The following is a 23,507-nucleotide window of genomic DNA, read 5'->3' on the forward strand; positions in this document are numbered from 1 at the left end:
GCCCCACCTTGGGTGTAGAGATTACTTTAAAGAAATAAAATCTTTACAAATTAATAAAAATTTTAAAAATCAAAAGATATGAGAAATTACTTATGTGAATTCTGGTAGCATTAAATTTAGTTGGTAATTTGGCACATTTCCTGTCATTGATATTCAGGTGTCCAGGGGTTTATACATATTTTTTTCATGGTTTTAAACAAGAAACAAATCTCTTTTAATGGTAGTATTTTCTAGGGCACCTGGGTGGCTCAGTCGGTCCGACTTTGGCTCCGGTCATGATCTCATGGTTCATTGAGTTCAAGCCCCATATTGGGCTCTGTGCTGACAGCTCGGAGCCTGGCGCCTGCTTTGGATTCTGTGTCTTCCTCTCTCTGCCCCTAGACAGTTCACACTGTGTCTCTCTCTGTCTCTCTAAAGTAAATAAACATTTTTTAAAAATTAAGTATTTTTTTTTTTTATAATTTTTTTTAATGTTTGTTTATTTTTGAGAGAGAGAGAGAGAGAGAGAGAGAGACAGCGTGTGAGTGGGTGAGGAGCAAGAGAAGAAGACACAGAATCCGAAGCAGGCTCCAGGCTCTGAGCTGTCAGCACAGAACCCTACGCAGCGCTCAAACTCGTCAACCTTGAGATCATGACCTGAGCTGAAGTCGGACACTGAACCGACTGAGCCACCCAGGCGCCCCAGTCTTTTTGTTTTCTTAAACATGGTCTTTCAAAAAGCAAAAGTTTAAATTTGATTATGTCCAATTTATAAGTTTAAACAATATTTGTGTTTTTTGTGACCTATCAAAAAACACTTTATCTAACTCAGTGACACAAACAAAACGTTTCTCCTGTGGCTTCTCCTAGAAGATTTATAATATTAACTTTTTAAAAAAAATTTTTTTTAACGTTTATCTATTTTTGAGACAGAGAGAGACAGAGCATGAATGGGGGAGGGGCAGAGAGAGAGGGAGACACAGAATCCGAAGCAGGCTCCAGGCTCTGAGCTGTCAGCACAGAGCCTGATGCGGGGCTCGAACCCACAGACTGTGAGATCATGACCTGAGCTGAAGTCGGATGCCTAACCAACTGAGCCACCCAGGGGCCCTGAAACAAACAAACAAACAAATAAATAAATAAATAAAGCTAGCTAGCTAGCTAGTTAGCTTGCTAGCTCTAATATTTTCTAAGTACTTGGGGGCTTTCTTTCCTATTTAGGGATATATACACTAAAACTTTAAATCCCTTTTCTCCCACTGGGAGAAGTCTTAAAGTTTGTGACCTCTACTTTAGCTGTAGGAGAAGAGTGCAGTAAAAATGTAATCCTATTCAGATGTTATGCTTCAATCAGCTTTTTAGTAAAGAAAGGATGATTCTGAGAAGTCTTAATATTTTTCTGTTAGATAAGGTTTTATTCATTCATTTAACACATACTTCTTGAACATGTGCTCTGTACCAAGCACTGTACTGAGATTCAGTAATGTAACAGACAAAAATCTCTGCCCTCAGGGAACTTACATTATGGTGGGAGGACAACTAACATTTATATAACATGTAAAATGTACAAACACTTTGAATGTTAGCTTGATTAATTCTCATAACAAACCTGTGGTATAGATCCTATTAACCCATTTTACAAATTGGAAATTGAGGCTCAGCAAGGTAAACTTGGCCTATGTCACATAACTAGTCAGGTGCTTACTTCCGACCCAAACTTTCTGATCCCAGAATCCATGCTCTTAACACTTTATTGTACTGCCAGTTTTAGGAGTGATCATAATTTAACAAGACAGAAAACCATACTGAGTGCTAGGAGCAAATCAACTCTCTAGTTTCTCAATTTTCTCCTTCTAATATATGCAAGAGTTACATTATAGGATCTTTAAGGTCCCTTCCAGCTCTATAATTCTGTGATATTTTTGTCTTCCTAAATGATCTTTAAAATGTGATATTAAATATGTACAGATTTTTTTCAGAGTCATTCTTGACATGCCTTGAAATTCTTGACATGCATGATTAGATTCTAATGGGAGGACTGTTATAAAGTATATTATTGATACAATTGTGGAAATTTGAATGTAGACTATATATTTTTATTTAAAAAAATTTTTTTGATGTTTATTTTTGAGAGAAAGGGTAGACAGAGCATGAGTGGGGGAGAGGCAGAGAGAGAGGGAAACACAGAATCTGAAGCAAGCTCCAGACTCTGAACTGTTAGCACAGAGCCTGACGCGGGGCTCAAACCCACAAACCGCGAGATGATGACCTGAGCCGAAGTCGGACACTTAACCAACTGAGCCACCCAGGCGCCCCCAGACTATATATTTTTAAATGCTACATATAAATAATAAATATTTTCAGTATGTAATTGTATTATGGCTACATAGAAGAATGTTTATATCCTCAGAGATAAGTGTAGGGGTGACATGTCATAGTATCTGCAATTAACTCTCAAGTGGTCAGTGTATATGTGGAGAGAGAGAGAGAGAGAGAGGGAGAGAAACACATTAAGTAAATGTGGCCAAATCAGTGAGTCAGGGTGAGGAATATAAGGCTGTACATCTTACTGTCCTTATAATTTTTACAAAGATTTTAACTTTTTCTTTTTAATTTTTTTTAACATTTACTTTTGAGAGACAAAGAGAGAGCATGAGCATGGGAGGGTCAGAGAGAGAGAGAGACAGACAGACAGACAGACAGACAGACGGAATCTGAAGCAGGCTTCAGGCTCTGAGCTGTCAGCACAGAGCCCAATGCGGGGCTCAAACTCACGAACCATGAGATCATGACTGGAGGCGAAGTCGGACTCTTTTTTTTTTTTTTTTAATTTTTTTTTAACGTTTATTTATTTTTGAGACAGAGAGAGACAGAGCATGAATGGGGGAGGGTCAGAGAGAGAGGGAGACACAGAATCTGAAACAGGCTCCAGGCTCTGAGCGGTCAGCACAGAGCCCGACGCAGGGCTCGAACTCACGGACCGCGAGATCATGACCTGAGCTGAAGTCGGACGCTTAACCGACTGAGCCACCCAGGCACCCCAGTTTTAACTTTTTAAAAATATAATGTTGGAAGCAAAAGCCAGTCTTAAACAATTTGAGTTCTTTTCCTATACTGTATTTCCCTGATTATGAGAGGATATTGAATATCTTTTCAGTGATCAAAGAACATACACATTCCTAAATTGCTTTCCAGAAAGATTATATTAAATTACACTTCTATTAGCAATATGTTTCTCCAAAGCCTAAGCAGGAATCATTTGGAGACTTGGTTTTCTCAAGATTAAAAATTTCTTCACCTCGTGTTTTTTATAGGGGGATTTTGGCAATTGCTTGGAGCATGGCAGATCCTGAATTGTTGCTGAGCTGTGGAAAAGATGCTAAGATTCTCTGCTCCAACCCAAACACAGGAGAGGTATGGGGAGGAAATGTTTCTCCAGCTTACAGCCAGTATAATTTTATCTCTAGATGAATAAGAAATTTTCCATAAGGATTCTTTAGTGTATTATTATAATTAAAGACAAGAGATGGAGGTATGTGTGAGATGTTAATCTAGCAGAGATTTTATCAGGAACATTATCTAAGCTCAGCTGTTTCTTCTAAGAAAATCAGCCACTGAAATAGTATATTTGAAATTAGTAACCATCTCCCACTCCCCATTTCCAATAAACTGTGTTTACCTACACTCAGAAATACTTCATTTGATTTATTTAACGTGATCTCTGGAAATCGGTGTCTTCAAAGTTTGGGTCTTTTTCCTGCTTTCCCATTTCTGAAGATCCTGACTTTTGGAAATCAGTAAATGTATGGGTTTTTTTGTTGGTTTGTTTGTTTTTTGTTTTTTCATGTTTATTTATTTTGAGAGAGAGAGAACGTGCACAAGGGAGTGGCAGAGAGAGAGGGAAAGAGAGAGATTCCCAAGCAGACTCCATCCTCAGCATGGAGCCTGACACAGGGTTTGAACTCACAACTGTGAGATCACAACCAGAGCCGATGTCAAGAATTGGAGCCACCCAGGAGCCCAAGTAGATGTATGTTTTCAATCTCTCTTCTGAACTATACAGCAGGAATATAATACATCACAATATAATATTTGTCATATGTCCTACCCATAGAAATTTAGATGTAGGAAATTTTACCCCTTATTAAATATAAATGTCATATAAATATAACTTAATTGCTTTTAATTGCTTTGGGTTAAGTTAATGGGCTAAAAAATCTCTTAACTATTAAAAATTATTTTTCTTAGTTGAATGAATGGCTTCCGTCTTTTTCAGTATTGGGGAAGAGATCATAGATTTTTTTTTTAAGTTTTTATTTTCACTCCAGTTAGCTAACATACAGTGTTATATTAGTTTCAAGTGTACAATATGGTAATTCAACACTTTCATACATCACCCTGTGCTCATCACAAAGTGCACTCCTTAATCCCATTACCTATTTAACCCATCAAGACCATAGATATTACTTACAGCTTTTCAACTTTTACCTTCTATAATTATGATAGATTATTGTAAGTGTTTTGCTAGTTACTCTGATAGAATGCTAGCAAATATAAGAATATCTTCAATAGGTTTTAATCTATAATATTAAGATAGAAACAAGCACTTTTGTTATTTGATTTGTGGTTTAAAATTTTCAGATGCAGTGATATCTGTAAGAATATAGAAACATTAAAGTTAGGGGACATAGGGCACCCAGGTGTCTCAGTCAGTTAAGCATCTGATTCTTGATTTCAGCTCAGGTCATGATCTCACAGTGTGTGAATTTGAGCCCACGTCAGGCTCTGCACTGGCAGCACAGAGCCTGCTTGAGATTTTTCTCTCTCCCTCTCTCTCTGCCCTTTCCTGCTAGCAAGCATGCACTCTTTCTCTCTCAAAAAATTTTTTAAAAGTTAGGGGACATAGGAGAAAAAAATTAAAATAGTAAGTTTTGCCTCATGTGATTTGTAGACCAAATAATAAAATCTTGCATTTTATACTGTGCCTTCCCAAGTGAGTTCAGAATCATGGAAATTACTCTAATATTCTTAATTATATGATTTGATAAAATGAATTTTTGCATATGATTAGTTGTGTGTGCTTAGAATTTGAAGGAATAAACTTTTAGTACATGCTGCAACTAAAAACTTTAGTAGATTTTTATTCAGATGCAAATTAGGAACAGACCAGTGATTCACATTTGAAGCTATGAGTCTTATCAACCTTAAGCCTTAAAGACAAGCAGGCTAGGGGTGCCTGGGTGGCTCAGGCGGTTAACTGTCCGGCGTCAGCTCAGGTCATGATCTCATGGTTCATGGGTTCGAGCCCCATGTCAGTCTCTGTCCTGACAGCTTAGAGCCTGGAGCCTGCTTTGGATTCTGTGTCTCCTTTCATTCTCTCTCTCTCTCTCTCTCTCTTTCTCTCTCTCTCTCAAAAATAAAAAATAAAAAAATAAACATTAAAAAAACTAAAAAAAAAAGATGAGCAGGCTAAATGCCTTTCACTTAGTTGTTTTCTTATAAAGTAAAACATTCAAAATGTCTGAGTCAAATTTAAGATAATTTGACTTCTTTTTTTTTTTAATTTTTTAATGTTTGTTTATTTATTTATTTATTTATTTATTTTCAACGTTTATTTATTTGTGGGACAGAGAGAAACAGAGCATGAACGGGGGAGGGGCAGAGAGAGAGGGAGACACAGAATCTGAAGCAGGCTCCAGGCTCCGAGCTGATAGCACAGAGCTCCATGAGGGGCTGGAACCCACGAACTGTGAGATCTTGACCTGAGCCGAAGTGGGACGCTTAACCAAGACTTAGACACCCAGGCGCCCCTTGACTTCTTAAAACCATAAAACTTTTGGGGCGCCTGGGTGGCGCAGTCGGTTAAGCGTCCGACTTCAGCCAGGTCACGATCTCGCGGTCCGTGAGTTCGAGCCCCGCGTCGGGCTCTGGGCTGATGGCTCAGAGCCTGGAGCCTGTTTCTGATTCTGTGTCTCCCTCTCTCTCTGCCCCTCCCCCGTTCATGCTCTGTCTCTCTCTGTCCCAAAAATAAATAAACGTTGGGAAAAAAAAAAAAAAGTTTAAAAAAAAAAAAAAACCATAAAACTTTTGTTCCTATAAGCATCAATTAGCATCACACTAACTTTGAGTTAGCAATAATTATTACATTGTAAATGTTTTATATCAACCATTTTTTATAGTTTTTCCATATTGTTTCCTTTTAAAGAAAACTGTTTATGCTAAATATGTTTCTATTTTGCAGTAATAAGAAAGCTGTATACATGGTTTTGCTTGAGTAAAAGCCAAATTCTCAGTGAATTCTTCCTCCTTGAGGTTATTTTTTAAATTTGGTCTTCAAATAGTTTAATTATGGTTGTTTGGATCTTGGCAAGCAAAAGAGCAGAAGACCATTATCTTTGAGTTTAACAAGCTTACTATAATAGATTTTTCTGGTCTTTCAGATGCACCCACTACTACCATTTCAATAAAAACAGGAAAACCTTAGTTTTTAATACGCACTTCTTCTAAATTTGATTGAAACTTTGAATAAGCATTATTATTTTTATCATAATAGATCATCAAAATGGGCTTCTAATATTTTAAACAAGTATTTATAATTTTTTTTTTTCCTGGCTCAAGACTCTTTCTAAAAGGAATTATTTAATTAAGCTGCACTTGTTAATCATATTAATACAGGTGTTTTGGCTGTAAAGTGGCTATACTGTTTTCTGACTTTTTGTTGTTGTTGCTTAGGTGTTATATGAACTTCCCACCAACACACAGTGGTGCTTTGATATTCAGTGGTGTCCCAGAAATCCTGCTGTCTTATCAGCTGCTTCCTTTGATGGGCGAATCAGCGTTTACTCTATCATGGGTGGGAGCGCAGATGGCTTAAGGCAGAAACAAGTTGACAAGGTAATAGAAAGCGTTAAGCTTTTAAATCGTAACAATTGAAAAATATCATCTTATCATGGTATTATTTTGAAAATGACTTTACTATCAATGCTATGGATTAATTGGATAATTGTGATAAAAATATTTCTTGAGTATGACTTGAAAACATGTAATATAATCTCATATAAATTATACTTGCATTATTTTTTTTAGCTCTCATCATCTTTTGGGAATCTTGATCCCTTTGGCACAGGACAGCCCCTTCCACCATTACAAATTCCTCAGCAAACTGCTCAGCATAGTATAGTGTTGCCTCTGAAGAAGCCACCCAAGTGGATCCGAAGGCCTGTTGGTGCTTCCTTTTCAGTAGGTGGATTTGTTTTTATGGTCCATAAGCACAAAGGACTTCTTTTAGTAAAGGGTTCTTATAGGATCACTCAGATGGAAGAAGATTGAGTGTGAAATATGTCTGTAGATTTTTCATTATTCAAAATGGTTTCTCAGGAAAAATAGGACCTACTTTGTTTTTTACTTTAAATTGTGGTAAAATATACATAACATAAAATTTACCATGTTAGCCATTTAGAAACATATAGTTCAATGGCATTAAGTACATTTACATCGTAGTACAACCATCACACTGTCCATCCCCTTATTAAACTTGCCTTCCTTCTCTCTCTCTCTCCTTCCTTCATAATTTTCTCTTCTTCATTTTCTTTTTTTTTTTTAATTTGGAGGAAAGTGTATCTGTGTGTCCTCCTTCCTTCTCTTTATTCCTTGCAACTTTTTTTTAATTGCCAATTTCTTTTTTTTTTATGGTAAAAATATGTAACGAAATTTACCATCGTAATCATGTTTAAGTGTAAATTACAGTATGTTAACTAAATACGTTTGTTGTACAACAGATCATCAGAACTTTTTTATCTTGTAAAACTTAAACTCTTTTACTATTGAACAGCAACTGCTCGTTTTCCCCTTCCCTAGCCCCTGGTAATCAAATTTTACTTTCTGTTTCTCTGAGTTTGACAACTATCAATACCTCATATAAATGGAATCATGCAATATTTGTCTTTTTGTGATTGATTTGTTTCACATAGCATAAGGTCCTCAAGGTGTTGCAGTGTCTGACAAGATTTCCTACTTTTAAAAGGCTGAGAAATAGTCCACATTTTCTTTATCCATTAATTTATCTGTGGACATTTAGTTTGCTTCCACCTCTTGCTATTATGAATAATGCTGCAATGAACATTCGTGTGCAAATATGTCTTTGAGATCCTATTTTCAATTCTTTTGGATATATACCCAGAAGTAGGATTGCTGGATCTTATGGTAATTCTATTTTTAATTTTTTAACGAGCCTCCCTACTGTTTCCCATAGTGGCTGTACCATTTTACATTCCCATCAACAGTGCACATGGGTTCTAATTTTTCCACATCCTCACTAACATGCTGTTTTTTAATTTTTTTAGATAATAGTCAACGGGTGGGAGATGATAATCTCATTGTGGTTTGATTTGCATTTTCCTAATGATTAGTGATGTGTGGAGCATCTTTTCATGTATCTGTTGGCCGTCTGTATGTCATCTTTGGAGAAATGTCTGTTCAAGTCCTTTGCTCATTTTTTAATCAGGTTGTTTTTGGGTTTTTTTTGTCACTGAGTTATAGGAGTTCTTTATGGATTCTAAATGTTAACTCTGAATGTTAACAGATAAATGATTTGTAAATATTTTCTCCCATTCTGTAGGTAGCTTTTTTTACTGTTGATTGTTTACTTTCTGAACAGAAGCCTCATTTGTCTATTTTTGCTTTTGTTGCCTGTGCTTTTGGTATTACATCTATATCATTGTCAAATTAATGACTTCAGCTTAGAAAAACTTCAGCTTAGAAAACTCTGGTAGATCAGAAAGAAGAAATAAAGTCCTTTCCTAAATATTCTTATTTCACTACTGCTTTTAAGTCTTGTATAGAACAGACCATTTGTCCAGTGTTGGGTTACTTTCTTCATACAACCTACAGGTAAAATAAAATTTCATTAGTAGTAATATTAATAGCTGAAGTGTATTTTTTTAATAGCTAAAGTATATTTATGTACTGTGTGCCAGACATTGTTCTAAGCATTTTGCATATAGTAACATTTAATTCTCAGAACTGCTTATAAAATAGCTATTACTATTACCTCTGTTTTGTAGATAAAGAGAAGCACAGAGAAATTAAAGAACTTGTCTAATCTTACAGATATAAAGATTTTAGCTCTTCTACTGTCAACCTAATCTGATGCCTCCTGTGCATAATGATGAGAGTGAGTCTGTTGGTGATAATGCCTAAAACTAAGATAGTAAACTTACATTATTTGAGGTGGCTGGCTGGCTCAGTCGGTAGAATATGAGACTCTTGATCTTGGGGTCATGAGTTCAAGTCCCACACTGCAGGTAGAGATTACTTAAAAAAATAAACATATTATTCAACTTCCCATCATTGTAACAGAATTTGTACACAACATAGAATTCTGTATATTCACTTTTACCAAAACTGAATGAATTATCTCTGCAGCTACTACTGAGTTCTTGATATCATTCTTCTATTAATCAGGCTTAGAACTTTTCCTTTGACCTCTTGTATTCATTCCTTAGGTCCAGATATTGCTCTCTTGATAAATCTCTTGGATTTAATTCTTCTTTTTACATTGTGGTTACTCTGCCTAATTTTTCATCTTTTCACACTGAGCTGTTATATGATTGCATGTCTATTGCTTATCTATTCCCCCTCCAATCTATACTACATACTCTAGATTAATCTTCCTAAAATAGACCTTTGATTATGTCACTCATAAATCCATTCTTTGGATTTAATTAGTGTCATCATTCCTGTTTAGTTTTCTCTACCATCTGTACTCCTGCCTTTGAATTTTTTCCTTTATGACTTTCCACTTTCTTTACTGAATCCCAACCATTCATCTAGTTAGTACCTTCCTTCCCTAAGTAATTGATAATTTATTATTTTAAAATTGTATATGTACAAGGTTTAAAAGAAAACCACCTGTTCAGAAAAGATCCCCCAAATATAAGCTTCTTGAGGACAGACTGTCTAGTTCCCAGGTATGTTTTTAGTGCCTAGAATGGTGCCTGACAAATAGAAAGCGTTCACTATATATTTATCTTTGGAATGAGAAGTGAACGTCTTCCTCCTCCCCATTCACCCTCCTCTACTTACTAGTATTGGAGTATTATAAAGACAATAAATAACACTCTTTTCTTCCCCATATGAGTTTAAAACCAAATAAGAGAGATGGAGAATCAAAATATCAGCTTTAGTGCTGCCATAAGCTCGATTGGAGGCTATAGTTTAGATGTGTTCAACCATAATGTACCTTTTAACAAACTAGAACATAGACTGTGAGAGCTGGGCTGTTTTGTTTGCTTCTATATTTTCAGTTTCTGATTTGATGACTTTTTTTTTTTTTAGCTTCACCCGTGCATTAGGCAGCCTTACTAACCTAGTTACAGGCAAGTCCAAGTACTGGAGGGCTTTCTTTAAAGATGCTGGCAGCTTATCTATATGCACTATTGCTTTATGAAGAAAGGTACAAAAAGAAGCCCTGAAGAGCTGATGTGAGCATGTTGCATTTCTTTCCTGAAGAACATCAGTCAGTTCTCTTCCAGGAGAGTGCGAAGGACAGAAGAGGCTGGAAGTGTTCTTCTTCTGCTAGTTCCTCTTACAGAATGCAAGAAAAATGCCCTCTCTGTGGACATGAGGGGTAGAATTCAGTGTCCCCCTCAAATATCTTTAGGTTGCCATTGAAGTTTTAGAAGTTAGGGTTATTTTTGTGATTATCTTTATAAGTGTAAATAATATACCTAAATGTCCATGTCTTGATATATCAACTTCATATGGTATTAATTAAAACTCTTCTGTGCAGTATTAAATTCGTACATTTACGCTTCCTTCCAATTTTTCCAATTTCTTATTTCTACCAATTTTGGTAAATTACAGTATTTTTATATTGTTAAGACTTTAAAAATATTTTTATTGTGTTCAATATCCATATTTGTTTTGGTTGATTTGAAAAAATGATGACTAACAGGCAGCACTTACCATTATTGCAATTAAGTGACATTATATTATTACATAGAACCAAGTAAATGGGTAAATCCTCTTGTGAAACCCAGTTTAGGTCTTGGTTTTGGAGGGTGCAGTTTCATCAACTCCCCTAAAATTTGGGGAAACCTAGCAGTTTTGCCTTTCTGTAAAGTTCCATATCCTGTGTGGTATTACCTGCACCACATTTAGAACCTACAAGTGCCTATTGTTTCAGTTGTATTTTCATGTTAAATTCCATAAAGATAGTGGTTTATGTTTTCTTGGTATTTCCTAGAGTGCATGACATAACAAAAACTTTGAACATAGTAAACATTTAAAAAGACAAGCTTATGGGGGCACCATGGGTGGCTCAGTCGGTTAAGGGCCCGACTTCAGCTCAGGTCATGACCTTGTGATTCATGAGTTCGAGCCCTGCATCAGGCTCTGTGCTGACAGCTCAGAGCCTGGAGCTTGCTTCGGATTCTGTGTCCCCCTATTATCTCTCTGCCTCTACCCCATTCTCACTCTGTCTCTCTCTCTCAAAAATATATAAACATTAAAAAAAATAAGTTTATGTAAAAACCATAATCCTTATACAAAAATTACTGAGTATGAAGGATGAAGTTTGGTTCTGTGCTTCCTTCCTTACCTATATTTATTTGTATAAATAAATCAGATATTAACTGTATATTTGCTATATACAAGGTATTGTAGGTACTGTAGGAGATACAAGACTCAGTAGATACAGAACCACAGAACCTTCCTTGGAAGTATAGGAGAGGCAGAACTTTGCATCTACCCTCCTAGGATTTTCACCTGGGCCTGAGAATTAAATTGACAAGACAAATTAACAGGAGAAAAGCATACAAATTTTTATGTATACCTGGGCCCTCATTGGGAAATGAAGATGCAAACAAATGGCAAAACCTAAGTGCTTATATACTAGGTTGAACAAAAAATGGCAGTTGTACCTAAAATATTTAAAGAGACTAAAGGGAGATAATTATCATTTAACAAGTCTCTTTGTATATATTTCTCTCAGCCTGACTCCCACCTCTGGTGATAAGAATGTTTCTTTCCCCCTGGAATAGACAGGGCAACTCTCACATGGGAGTTTCATCTCCTGCTTTTAGGAAGAAAAGAGGAAGTCAGAGGCACCTGGATGGCTCAGCCAGTTAAGCGTCCAACTCTTGATATCAGCTCAAGTCATGATCTTGTGGTTTGTGAGTTCCAACCCCCGAGTCAGGGTCCACGCTGACAGTGTAGAATCTGCTTGGGATCCTCTCTCTCTCTCTCTCTCTCTCTCTCTCTCTCTCTCTCTCTCCCTCTCCCTCTCCCTGTCTCTGTCCCTCTCTCTCTCCCCCCTCCCTCCATCTCTGTCTCTGTCTTTGTCTCTCTCTCTCTTTCTCTCTCTCTGTCCCTCCCCAGCTCATTCTCTTTTTCTCTCTCTCTCTCTCTCAAAATAAATAAATATTAAAAAAAAAAAAAAGGCAGGTCAGGGTGCCTTTCTTTCCTGCTGTCTTTCAAGTAGTCTTTAGCTCCAAATAATCCTTATGCCAAATGGGATATTTTGGAGGGGCATATTCTGCCACCCTTTAAAACTTAGAGCCTAGGACAGAAGGTGAGGCAAATACATATAGCTAATAGTTGAGTCAAAAGAGGTCTATAGTGCTCGCTTGGGCAGCACATATGATAAAATTGGAACGATGCAGAGAAGATTAGCATGGCCCCTGTGCAAGGATGACACACAGATTCGTGAAGCTTCCACATTTTTGGAAGAAGAAAAAAAAAAGATCTATGATATATTGAGGACATCTGAGGTGGAAGAGGTGACATTTGCCCAGGCCTTGAAGAGAAGGAACATTGAGTATGTAGAAGTTGGTGTAAACAAGTAGGTGAGAAATTATGGGGCACAGTAAATAGTACATTTTATCTAGAAGGTAGTAGGTAATAAGAATAGTAATTGAAGATCAAGGTCAGACAGTGGAGTATGGGATACTGTATCAGCTAACTTTATCCAGAGTGATAGATTTTAAGACCATAGTTCTTTCCGTTAGCAGGTTTTACAGTAAGTGCAAGTTTTGGCCTTATCCTTGTGGTTGAGAGTGACTTTGTTCATTTGTTCTTTTCTAGTTTGGAGGCAAACTGGTTACCTTTGAGAATGTCAGAATGCAGTCTCAGCAGGGAGCTGAGCAGCAGCAGCAGCCACGCCCTGTGTTCATTAGTCAGGTTGTAACAGAAAAGGAATTCCTCAGCAGATCGGACCAACTTCAGCAGGTTGTGCAGTCACAAGGATTTGTCAGTTATTGTCAGAAAAAAATTGATGCTTCTCAGACTGAGTTTGAAAAAAACGTATGGTCCTTTTTGAAGGTAAAGTTGTCATTAAAACCATTTCATTATCTGCAAATTTAACTATTCCCATTATATTTGAAATATGTCTTAATAAAGAAATTATTACAAGATTGTGATTTCAGGAGCTTCTTGATGAAATTAAAGAAACATGAAGAGCACACAACCATATTTTTATGTCGAGAGTTCTTCCTTCTCTGCTTTGAAAGGCCTAATAATATGAAGTACTTCTTTTAATAAGTAAAAAATGACATAATAGTTATATTTAAGTGAGAGAGACATAACGTTCAGCAGATCTATTTTAAAATTAATAACATAGAGTTAGGTATAATAGAAACATAGAATAATTTCTATAGTAGATCCGGTTAAGGAAAATGGGAAAAGAGGGAAAAGCTACAGGGGAGAGAGGTTGGAGGCATTTCTCATTCCTTTTACTGCATTGCATTTAAGACAATAGAAAATAGAGTTTTTTGGTTGGTCATTTTGCCTCCAGTGGAATGTCTGTTTCTTAATACCGAATTTTCCAAAGAGATCTTGAATATAACAAGGTTAACTTCTAAAATTATAGAATTTCATATCTTGTAATTATGAATTTGGGGAGAGAGTTTTAGGACATTGAGTGTTCCCCATAGTGTTGGGTTCTGCATGCATATAACCATTGGACGTGACTTAGTTTGTACTTAACAAAAATTATAGTTTAAACTTTGGAGTGCCTGGCTGGTTCTGTCAGCAGAGCATTTGACTCTTGATCTTGGGGTCATGAGTTCAAGCCCCACAGTAGGCATAGGGTTTACTTAAAAAATAAAAGTAAGCTTTATTCAACAAGGATAATTAATTACTGGTATACTTGATATTTAAAAAATATTTTGGAGATTCTTTCAGTGAGTCTTCTATATAGTAGATATAGAAAACTTTCCTTGGGGCGCCTGGGTGGCGCAGTCGGTTAAGCGTCCGACTTCAGCCAGGTCACGATCTCGCGGTCCGTGAGTTTGAGCCCCGCGTCAGGCTCTGGGCTGATGGCTCGGAGCCTGGAGCCTGCTTCCGATTCTGTGTCTCCCTCTCTCTCTGCCCCTCCCCTGTTCATGCTCTGTCTCTCTCTGTCCCAAAAATAAATAAACGTTGAAAAAAAAAAAATTAAAAAAAAAAAAAAAGAAAACTTTTCTTGATACAGTAGACTTTATTTTTGATGATTTTTAATAATTCTACTTGGGGGGCGCCTGGGTGGCGCAGTCGGTTAAGCGTCCGACTTCAGCCAGGTCACGATCTCGCGGTCCGTGAGTTCGAGCCCCGCGTCGGGCTCTGGGCTGATGGCTCAGAGCCTGGAGCCTGTTTCCGATTATGTGTCTCCCTCTCTCTCTGCCCCTCGCCCGTTCATGCTCTGTCTCTCTCTGTCCCAAAAATAAATAAACGTTGAAAAAAAAAAAATTAAAAAAAAAAAATAATTCTACTTGGAATTTGATCAGTTAATTGAAAATTTAAATGCAGGTCTTTATTTCAAGACTATGTCTTTTTAAAGGTAAACTTTGAGGATGATTCTCGGGGAAAATACCTGGAACTTCTAGGATACAGAAAAGAAGACCTAGGAAAGAAGGTAAATTTCTGGGAAAGGTTAAAAGGCTGTGCTTATAAAAGTAAATATTTATGTAGCATAGGTGTTCTGTTTTATAAACTTCTACACAGATAACCTCAAATCATTCAATATATATTTAATAAGAATTTGTGTTTGGTTGCCAAAGTTCTAAATACATATTATTAAATGTGTAACTTTACCTTGTACCTGGATTTAAAAGCTGCCAGAACCATCTATAATTCAAACTTGATTTAATGAGCTGTGTTGTATCGGGTAGAATTGGGCCTTGGAAGATAAGAGGCTCTGAACTTCAAACACTGGAAGTAACACGTAGATTTTAAGAGGGTATGTAACCAGTGGCCTTGGAGGAAGAGAAAAAGGGGAAACTGTTAGAGATCACCCCATGTTCACTACAGCTTAAGTAATAAAGAATAGAGTACTGTTTGAAGTTACCACAATTTTCTACCCTCACTGTTTATGCCTTAGCCCACGTTCCCAAACTTTGTATTGAGTTGGTCCAGCTGACAAGTAAGTAGTAAATATTTTGGAACAAGGACAATTTATTGTACTGAACCTGAATAAACAAAAGTCTGATTGATTAGCTTAATATTCAGCTTAATAATAATTGCTTAATAAAAAGATTCCCTTTTAAAAAGAGAAAGTCCTGGGGCACCTGGCTGGCTCAGTCAATTAAACATCTGACTTCAGCTCAGGTCATGATCTCGCGAGTTCATGAGTTTGAGCCCCGCATCGGGCCCTGTGCTGACAGTGCAAAGCTGCTTTGGATCCTCTCTCTCCCTCTCTCTCTCTCTCTCTCTCTCCCTCCCTCCCTCCCTCTCTCTCTCTTAAAAATAAAACATTAAAAAAATAAATGAAAATAAAATAAATAAAAAGAAAGTCCTATTCCAGTTTTTCAGTCTTCTTCTCAAAGAGGGGCTTAATTATTATTCATCCCACAATATTGACATGAACAGCATGAAAAACACTCTGACTTTGAAAACCTTGAAGGAAATATTTTAGATTCTTTGTGTAATTTGTATTAGCCCTTTGTTGTTCTTTCAGAGTGTCTAAAGTTCTCTATAGCATTGCAGAGTTGTTGCATATATGGTACAGCTTAGATACTACGCACTCTGAGTAGTGCTCAGCACCATGAAGATTCGTGACCCTTCGATGTCACATCACAGCTCTGCCGCTTATTGGCTGTGTGTCTTTGCTCAATCCTTTAGATATTTTTTATATTTAATTTTATTATTAGTCTGAACTTCTTGGTGCTATAACTTGTAGGTTTGTAAGAGATTAATATGAAAGTTTTGGGGACGTCTGGGTGGCTTAGTCGGTTGAGTGTCCGACTTTGGCTCAGGTCATGATCTCACGGTCTATGGGTTCGAGCCCCACGTGGGGCTGTGTGCTGACAGCTCAGAGCCTGGAGCCTGCTTCAGATTCTGTGTCTCCCTCTCTCTCTGCCCCTCCCCCGCTCATGCTCTGTCTCTCTGTCTCTCTCTGTCAAAAATAAATAAACATTAAAAAAAAAAAAAAGTTTTGCTGAATGCCAGATAGCAAAAATGAAGAAATAGAACCTGTTTGTCAAAATACTTGTAATAGCAGTTCTTTCCATAGTGAGTGCCTGAAGAAATTTTTTTTAATTAATTATAGTTATTTAAAACAAAGTAAAAGAAAACATGCTTGTTTTGAGGTTAGGTTTGTCATCGAATAGCAGATTTTATTCTTTTAAACACACCATCCTTGATCTGAATTTTTGTGGATTTTGCCAATGAAAATGGAGAAAGAGGTGAGTATTTGTTATATGCATTGAAATAGAATTCCATGTAGTAGGTGAGTTGTTGTTTTTATTTCAGATTGCTTTGGCCTTGAACAAAGTGGATGAACCCGATGTGGTAAGAAGGCCTTTAAAAATAGCTACCTTCCAAAAATTTGGTTTAGGTCATAACAAAGAAGGAAATGTAATTTAAGACATGTGTCTTTTTTATTGCTTTACAGTGTAAAAATACATGCTGATTGTAGATATTTTAATAAGTGAATAACTATCATTTTAAAATAGTATAAGTTTAGCTAGTAGAGCATTCCTTTCTCTTGACAATATTTGAATTTTGCGAAAGAGGGCAAACAATATCAGTGGCTGCTCAAATACTTAAGGTTAAGATCTCTGTTCCCAAGGGACATTTGATGGGGGGTGGGGGGAGAGGGAGAAAGGAAAGTTTTAGCAGTCATGGCTCTTTGCTTTTCCTCTATTAGTGTTTCTTAAATAAATTTACTTAGTGTTGCTTCTTATGATTAAACTAGCTCTGAATTTTGTTGGTTTGGTCTTTTGTCTTCCTTGTTCACTAATATTCTTTTAATGCTACGTCCTTCAACTTCCTCTGTAATTGTTTGGTGTACCAAAGGCTCTTAAAGATTCTGACCAAGTAGCACAGAGTGATGGGGAGGAGAGCCCTGCTGCTGAAGAGCAGCTCTTGGGAGAGGTACTTATTTTTTTCCTTTTTAATTACATTGGTAAAGTATGTTATATTTGTTTATCTCACATTGAAATATGGAAAATTTGCTTGACTACTTGTGCTAGAATGAAATTGGGAGATATTGTTTTCTTAGAGATTTTTGGGGTAGGAGTCTATTTACTAGTTTGACAGAACTGTCATCAGTGAAATCTTTAGTCCTCTGACCTAGCTTCTGGATTATATGTCTTAAAATTAACAGTTGACATGAGATTGACTTAATTCGGTCAGATGGATATCAGCATGTCACAATGAAAAGAGATGTTGCTCAGAAATCCACAATGCATTGCATGTAAAGTTTATGTTTTTTCTTGACACATTAATATTTAGGACCTATGATCAGTGAGAAACAAAGGCTTCTAGATTAGTCTTGAACTTTGAATCCAGGTATAGGAATTTTCACTAATTTGAACTGTCATGATTTTTTGATTGACATGATAAACGTGTCATGAGTTGTAGTTGACAATTTTTATAACCAGTTAAAAAGAGTCCTTGAACACAGAGTTGTATCATTAATTTTTTTCCTTTCGTTTTTCTGGGTTTTTTTTTTTTAACCACTACTAAATAATTCTGTACTTTTCTTGCTTTCTAATTATATTTCATCTTGGACAATTAATCAACACGTTCTTGTTTCTCATCTCATCTTTGACTTTTTCATTGTTCTTTGTGGTATAGAGATACCTTGACTGGAATGTCTCTTACAATCCTTTGCTAAGTTATAAGAGTAATTCATCAGTAAATTTAGACTTTTACAAGAAAATTGTTAAAAAAAACAACTTTCCTTAGAAGTAGATCTTCTGACATTTATTTAATCTGAAAATAAAGAATATGTGTAAAATCTTAGTAAAACTTTGAACCAATTTTGGGAATACCTATACAGAATTGTAGGATACCTTGAAGAAATGCACTTTCATTTATGTACAACTAGACTAACTATGTATTATCAAATAGAAGGCCATTTGGAAATACACTTATGAATGAACAGATCAGAATAATATGCACATAACAAAACGATAGTCACCAATGTGTACTTTCGGAGTATTCAAAAAAAGTTTGAGGAGATAGGATCATCTCCTTTACCTTGATGATGCTATTTGTTTATCAGACATAGTAGTTTACACATTGAAAATACTCAATATGTAATCAGCTGCTTTTTTCACCATTATTTACATTTCAGAAGTCAATAAATAGATTTTATTGTTTTCTTAGAAGGCAAATTTGAAAAATTGTGAGTTAAAAAAAGGGTTTTTTTGGAAGTTAGTGAATATAATCAGATCAGTATCTGATTTATTTATTAATAGGAATAATTTAAGCTCTAAAATGTTTTTGTTTTAAAGTTCTAAAATGCTTCCCTGTAATTAGGGAAAGAGTTAAGGTTTTAGCTATTCTTCTGTAATAGTATTAACTAATTAAGCATTGATGATGCTATGCTGTGCTCTGCACTAAAATTCCCCAATCCAGAAATGCCCCTGACTTTGAATACTAGGTGTTTACATTCAGATGTATAGGTAACACACACAGAAGATAGCTATTTTATCTCCTGCAAGACAGCTATCTTTTTCTTTAAATTTTTCTCTATGATTTCTTTAATATATTTTATTTTTGTCTTCTTGTGACTTTTTATGCATAGAAGAGAAAGCATTTAAACTATTTGCCAGCAATATGCCTTCATTATGTTTCTTTTCTTCTAAAGAAAGAAAATATACTGATAAGTAGTTTCAGAAATTTATAACAGAACTGTGTGTATCTTTTTACCAGACCAACCTGCTATGGCAGGTATGACTAATTTAAGAGAATACAAAGTCTATAATTGAATTTGAGTATATTCATACAGTCTTTTATATAGCATTTGTATAAGGGCACCAAGTGGTTTTTCTTTCATAACTGATTCAATTAAAACAAAAATACCTTATAACTAAACCTAATGGACAGAAGTTTTTAGACATAGAAAATTTTAGATGTGTAGAAGCAGAGTTGTTTTAACAGTCTAAATATGGTAAAATTAAAAACACATGTATTTTGCTTGTTTCAAACTCCTCTTATTTGAAGTAAAAACAAACATTCTTCAATAATTTCTGAGCTACCAGTAATGGATATGTACACTTATAGTTTGTTTAACATTATTCCTGATGACTTTGGATTTTATTTATGATTGTATAATGGGAGTTAATACTTAGGAAAGTCTTAGATCTGAGAACTTTTCTGGAATAACTGCTCATGTCATCTAGTCAGTAGGTGAATTATATATATATATAGTAAATATATAAATTTTGTTTTGCCAGTAAATTTCTCCACCGTTTCACTGTGGCTAAATTGCTGCCCTTTCCATCTTTTAGTGCATCAAAGAAGGAAAACAAGAATCTGAATTTCTACCACCAGCAGGAAGAACATTTAACATCTCCATCAGTGGTGGTAAGTACTTATTTCATTTTTATTTTTACCTATTTGAAAACAAATAGTCCCTAAATTTAAGTTACAAATGTTTTGTGACAAGTGGTAGAGGGTTGAAAAGAAGAACCCAGTTATTTAGTATATGTAATCAGGGGGCACCTGGGTGGCTCCATCGGTTAAGCATCTGACTTAGGCTCAGGTCATGATCTCGCGGTCCGTGAGTTCGAGCCCCACATCGAGCTCTGTGCTGGAGAGCCTGGAGCCTGTTTCAGATTCTGTGTCTCCCTCTCTCTCTGACTCTCCCCCGTTCATGCTCTGTCTCTCTCTGTCTCAAAAATAAATAAAAGTTAAAAAAAAAAAATTAGTATATGTAATCAGTCTCTTGGAGATAGATGTTCTGACATCAATGTAATAAAAACTGTAATGATCTCTATTATTCTAGTTTAAGCAATCTGAAAATGTGTTATTTTACCTGATTTTACTTACATGCATCTCAATATATTTCCATAGAAATTGATCCGCTAGTAATATTCAGAAATTAGCATTGTTTTCTCCTTTGTGTGTGCATGTAAAAGTTGATATGTATAAGATTTTTTCTTTTAACAAAACCTTTTATTAACTTGGGTGTATTTCCTTATTGCAGATATTGATGGTTTAATTACTCAGGCTTTGCTGACGGGTAACTTTGAGAGTGCTGTTGACCTTTGTTTACATGATAACCGCATGGCTGATGCCATTATATTGGCCATAGCAGGTGGACAAGAACTCTTGGCTCGAACCCAGAAAAAATACTTTGCAAAATCCCAAAGCAAAATTACCAGGGTATGTTGTTTTAAAAATAAACTATAACACTGTTCTGAGTATAAAAGCAATACATTCTTAGAATAGATAATTGATATGCAGAAAACAGTTAAAATAACAAAACAAAACAAAACAAACAAAACACTCATAGTTCCTTGAACCAGAAATGGTTATTATTGATAGTTTGGCGTTGTTATTTTTATTTTTTGTACTTTATGTATATAATTTTTTAATGAAAAGTACTTTTCATATTTTTATTGTAGAAAAGTTAGAACATAGAAAAATTTAAAGGTAAATATTTTAACTTTTAAATTCTAATTCTTCCATCAAATTGGAGTATTTAGGATGATTGGATAGTTATCCAATTGTATTTGTGGGACGAGGTGAGCCTAGGGTCTTCCTACTCTGCTGCCATCTTCCTCTTTCTCGACCTTGATGAAGTTAATTCTGACTTCATATCTCACATGTACTCAAAACATTTTTTCTGATCCATCAGAGCAGGTCATGCCTTCCTGTTAATGTTTTGATAATACCCTATACTTTTCCTTCTCAGCATATTTTTTTAAGTTTATTTATTTATTTTTAAGTAATCTCTACACCGAACGTGGGGTTTGAACTCACTACGCCAAGATCAAGAATCGCATGCTCCTCCAACTGAGTCAGCCTGGCACCCCTCCTTCTCAGCATATTTATATTACAAAAAATGTTTGTGTGATGGGGTTTGTTTGTTTGTTTTGTTTTGTTTTTTGAGGAAAAATAATAACCATCTTTTTTATGTCTGTTGGTTCAGGAATATTCTTCACTTTGTTGCTGCTTTATTCTGCATGAAATACTGTGAATAGTAGGTTTAAAAGATATGATTGATTAGCCAGAGGTAATTTTTACTAATATACCAGAGATTTTTAATTCTCCTTTATTTTCCTTTCTTAAGCTAATTACTGCAGTGGTGATGAAGAACTGGAAAGAAATTGTTGAGTCTTGTGACCTTAAAAATTGGAGAGAGGCTTTAGCTGCAGTATTGACTTATGCTAAACCAGATGAGTTTTCAGCCCTTTGTGGTAAGAAAATGAGCCTTACATTTATATAATGTATATGGCATCGTATATTTTATATAAAATTAGTAACATATTATTAGAAATGTTTGCAAACCAGCTAATCATAGATAAGAAAAAGAAGTTCCCATTTGGATACTTTTCTTAGAATTATTAACATTACTTCTCCATATCTAGTCATTACTTTTAATAATATTTCTTAACAGTTTTGGTTTCCAGCAGACTGGACCTAGAATCTTGCCTCTGCCACTTACTAGTTGTATGACCTCGGAAAAATCACTTTCTAAGCCTTAGTTAGTCTATTATATGTAAAATTACACATAATTAGCTTTCACTTAATAAATATTAACTTGATAAAATTAGTAATGATAACATTTGATTGGAAATTATAAATTACTGTTAAAGGCTGTGACTAGACTGGTGGCTAAGGAATGATACTCCTTACTTGTAAGAACAGAAGCTTCAGAGTGCTAGTATCAGAACAACCAACCATTTGCTACCTTGAAAGTATTATGAGAATATGAAAGTTATAAGATATTAACTTTATTATCATAAGTGATTTATCGTAGTCCTACCTACCATTGATGTTCATTTCAAATGTGCCATATTTCATCTATTTACACAAATATCTGACGTGTTGAAGTGGAGTTAAGTGTTCATTAGGATTTTTCTGTTCAAGTGTCCTTTCCATTTATTATTTTTTAATGTAATTCAGGGAAATTCATTCTGCAACTAGGTATAGAATCTTGAGAAGTCATTCCTTACATACAATTTGTCACGCACTTCCATTCATTTAATAAATAAACACTTACTGAGCATTTACATAACTGATTTTGTTTCTATCTGCTACTCATTGGTTGTGAAGTTTAATTCATACTTCTGAAAATATTATTGGCTTACTTACGACTTCATGTTCAGATTGTCTTGAGTATAGTCTTATTTTGTTTTCCTCTTGATCGGTAGATCTTTTGGGAGCCAGGCTTGAAAGTGAAGGTGATATCCTCCTGCAGACTCAGGCATGTCTCTGCTATATCTGTGCAGGGAATGTAGAGAAACTAGTTGCATGTTGGACTAAAGCTCAAGATGGAAGCAGTCCTTTGTCCCTTCAGGTTAGTATCTTTGAAACAAGGGGTGCTTACTTTCTAGTGTTGTCTTTCACCCTACTTCTATTCTAGAAATTGACTTGTTCCAGAAGTTCATTGCTTTCACCTTAGTTACCTATGTTTTAGAAGTTCTTTTGCTGGATAATTTATGTGTATTTGTAGCATATTTGGCGGGGCAAAGTATGAGATGATGGGATAGTAAAATGGGAGTTGCAACTGCTTGTGAAATCAAGGTTGTGATTTGGTAGTTTATTGGAAGAAGCAAGTGGCAAGAGCATGAAAACAGTCCTAGAGTGTACGTCTTTTCCCCCATGCTTCTCTCCCTGCCTCTGGTGACCCTATCTGCCTTGGGCAAGGAAAGAGGCAATGTGGGGTAAGGAATGGGAGACCTTCCCAGTACCAATAGAGAATCTTAATCGTCATGATTAAGGGAAAATGAAAGTAAGAGGTAAATGGAATCCTATGTAGCACTAAAACCTGGACAAGAGGGGGAGTAAAAAATATGGGGACTATTTTCAGGCATGGAGTAACTGTATACAGTATTTAGATTTTTTTTTTCTAAGCATTTAATCAGAGTCTCATAATATTTCATTCAGGTATTTCTTTTTCGCTCTGGAAAGAGATTTTCTCAGTACAGTTGTAATTTTAAAGATCACTTTATTAAAACTGAAAATCTGGTAGGAAATCACTGTTTTCCTAAGTGCTTTTGAAAGAAAGCACACTTGTTTCACACTTCTGGATCTGTGTACTTTTGAAGGGCCGATAGATAGGATATTCTTGTGCTTTATACTTGAGGCTTCCC

General features: G+C 35.7%; 1 protein-coding gene and 1 non-coding gene across 33 annotated transcripts in view; both read left to right on the forward strand.

The window, feature by feature from the left end:
* The window catches only part of SEC31A (SEC31 homolog A, COPII component), a 72,633-nt gene that overhangs the window by 20,574 nt on the left and 28,552 nt on the right, over positions 1-23,507 (forward strand). For 14 of the 32 annotated variants that reach the window (XM_086704710.1, XM_086704717.1, XM_086704719.1 and 11 more), the window contains exons 8-18: positions 3,294-3,393; positions 6,712-6,873; positions 7,066-7,218; positions 13,063-13,299; positions 14,795-14,869; positions 16,705-16,743; positions 17,251-17,328; positions 19,695-19,770; positions 20,393-20,571; positions 21,482-21,608; positions 22,566-22,711. In XM_086704710.1, the coding sequence (XP_086560836.1) occupies positions 3,294-3,393; positions 6,712-6,873; positions 7,066-7,218; positions 13,063-13,299; positions 14,795-14,869; positions 16,705-16,743; positions 17,251-17,328; positions 19,695-19,770; positions 20,393-20,571; positions 21,482-21,608; positions 22,566-22,711 (1,372 nt within the window). The remainder of the gene's footprint in view (positions 1-3,293; positions 3,394-6,711; positions 6,874-7,065; positions 7,219-13,062; positions 13,300-14,794; positions 14,870-16,704; positions 16,744-17,250; positions 17,329-19,694; positions 19,771-20,392; positions 20,572-21,481; positions 21,609-22,565; positions 22,712-23,507) is intronic. The other 18 variants (XM_086704724.1, XM_086704727.1, XM_086704736.1 and 15 more) reach the window with 3 other exon arrangements.
* On the forward strand, positions 12,598-12,703 carry LOC112859112 (U6 spliceosomal RNA). Its single transcript, XR_003223431.2, has one exon. It is a non-coding gene; the product is annotated as a U6 spliceosomal RNA (small nuclear RNA).

This window comes from Puma concolor, chromosome B1 (assembly GCF_028749965.1).
Source record: "Puma concolor isolate L17-30 chromosome B1, mPumCon1.1.hap2, whole genome shotgun sequence".
NCBI lineage: Eukaryota > Metazoa > Chordata > Mammalia > Carnivora > Felidae > Puma > Puma concolor.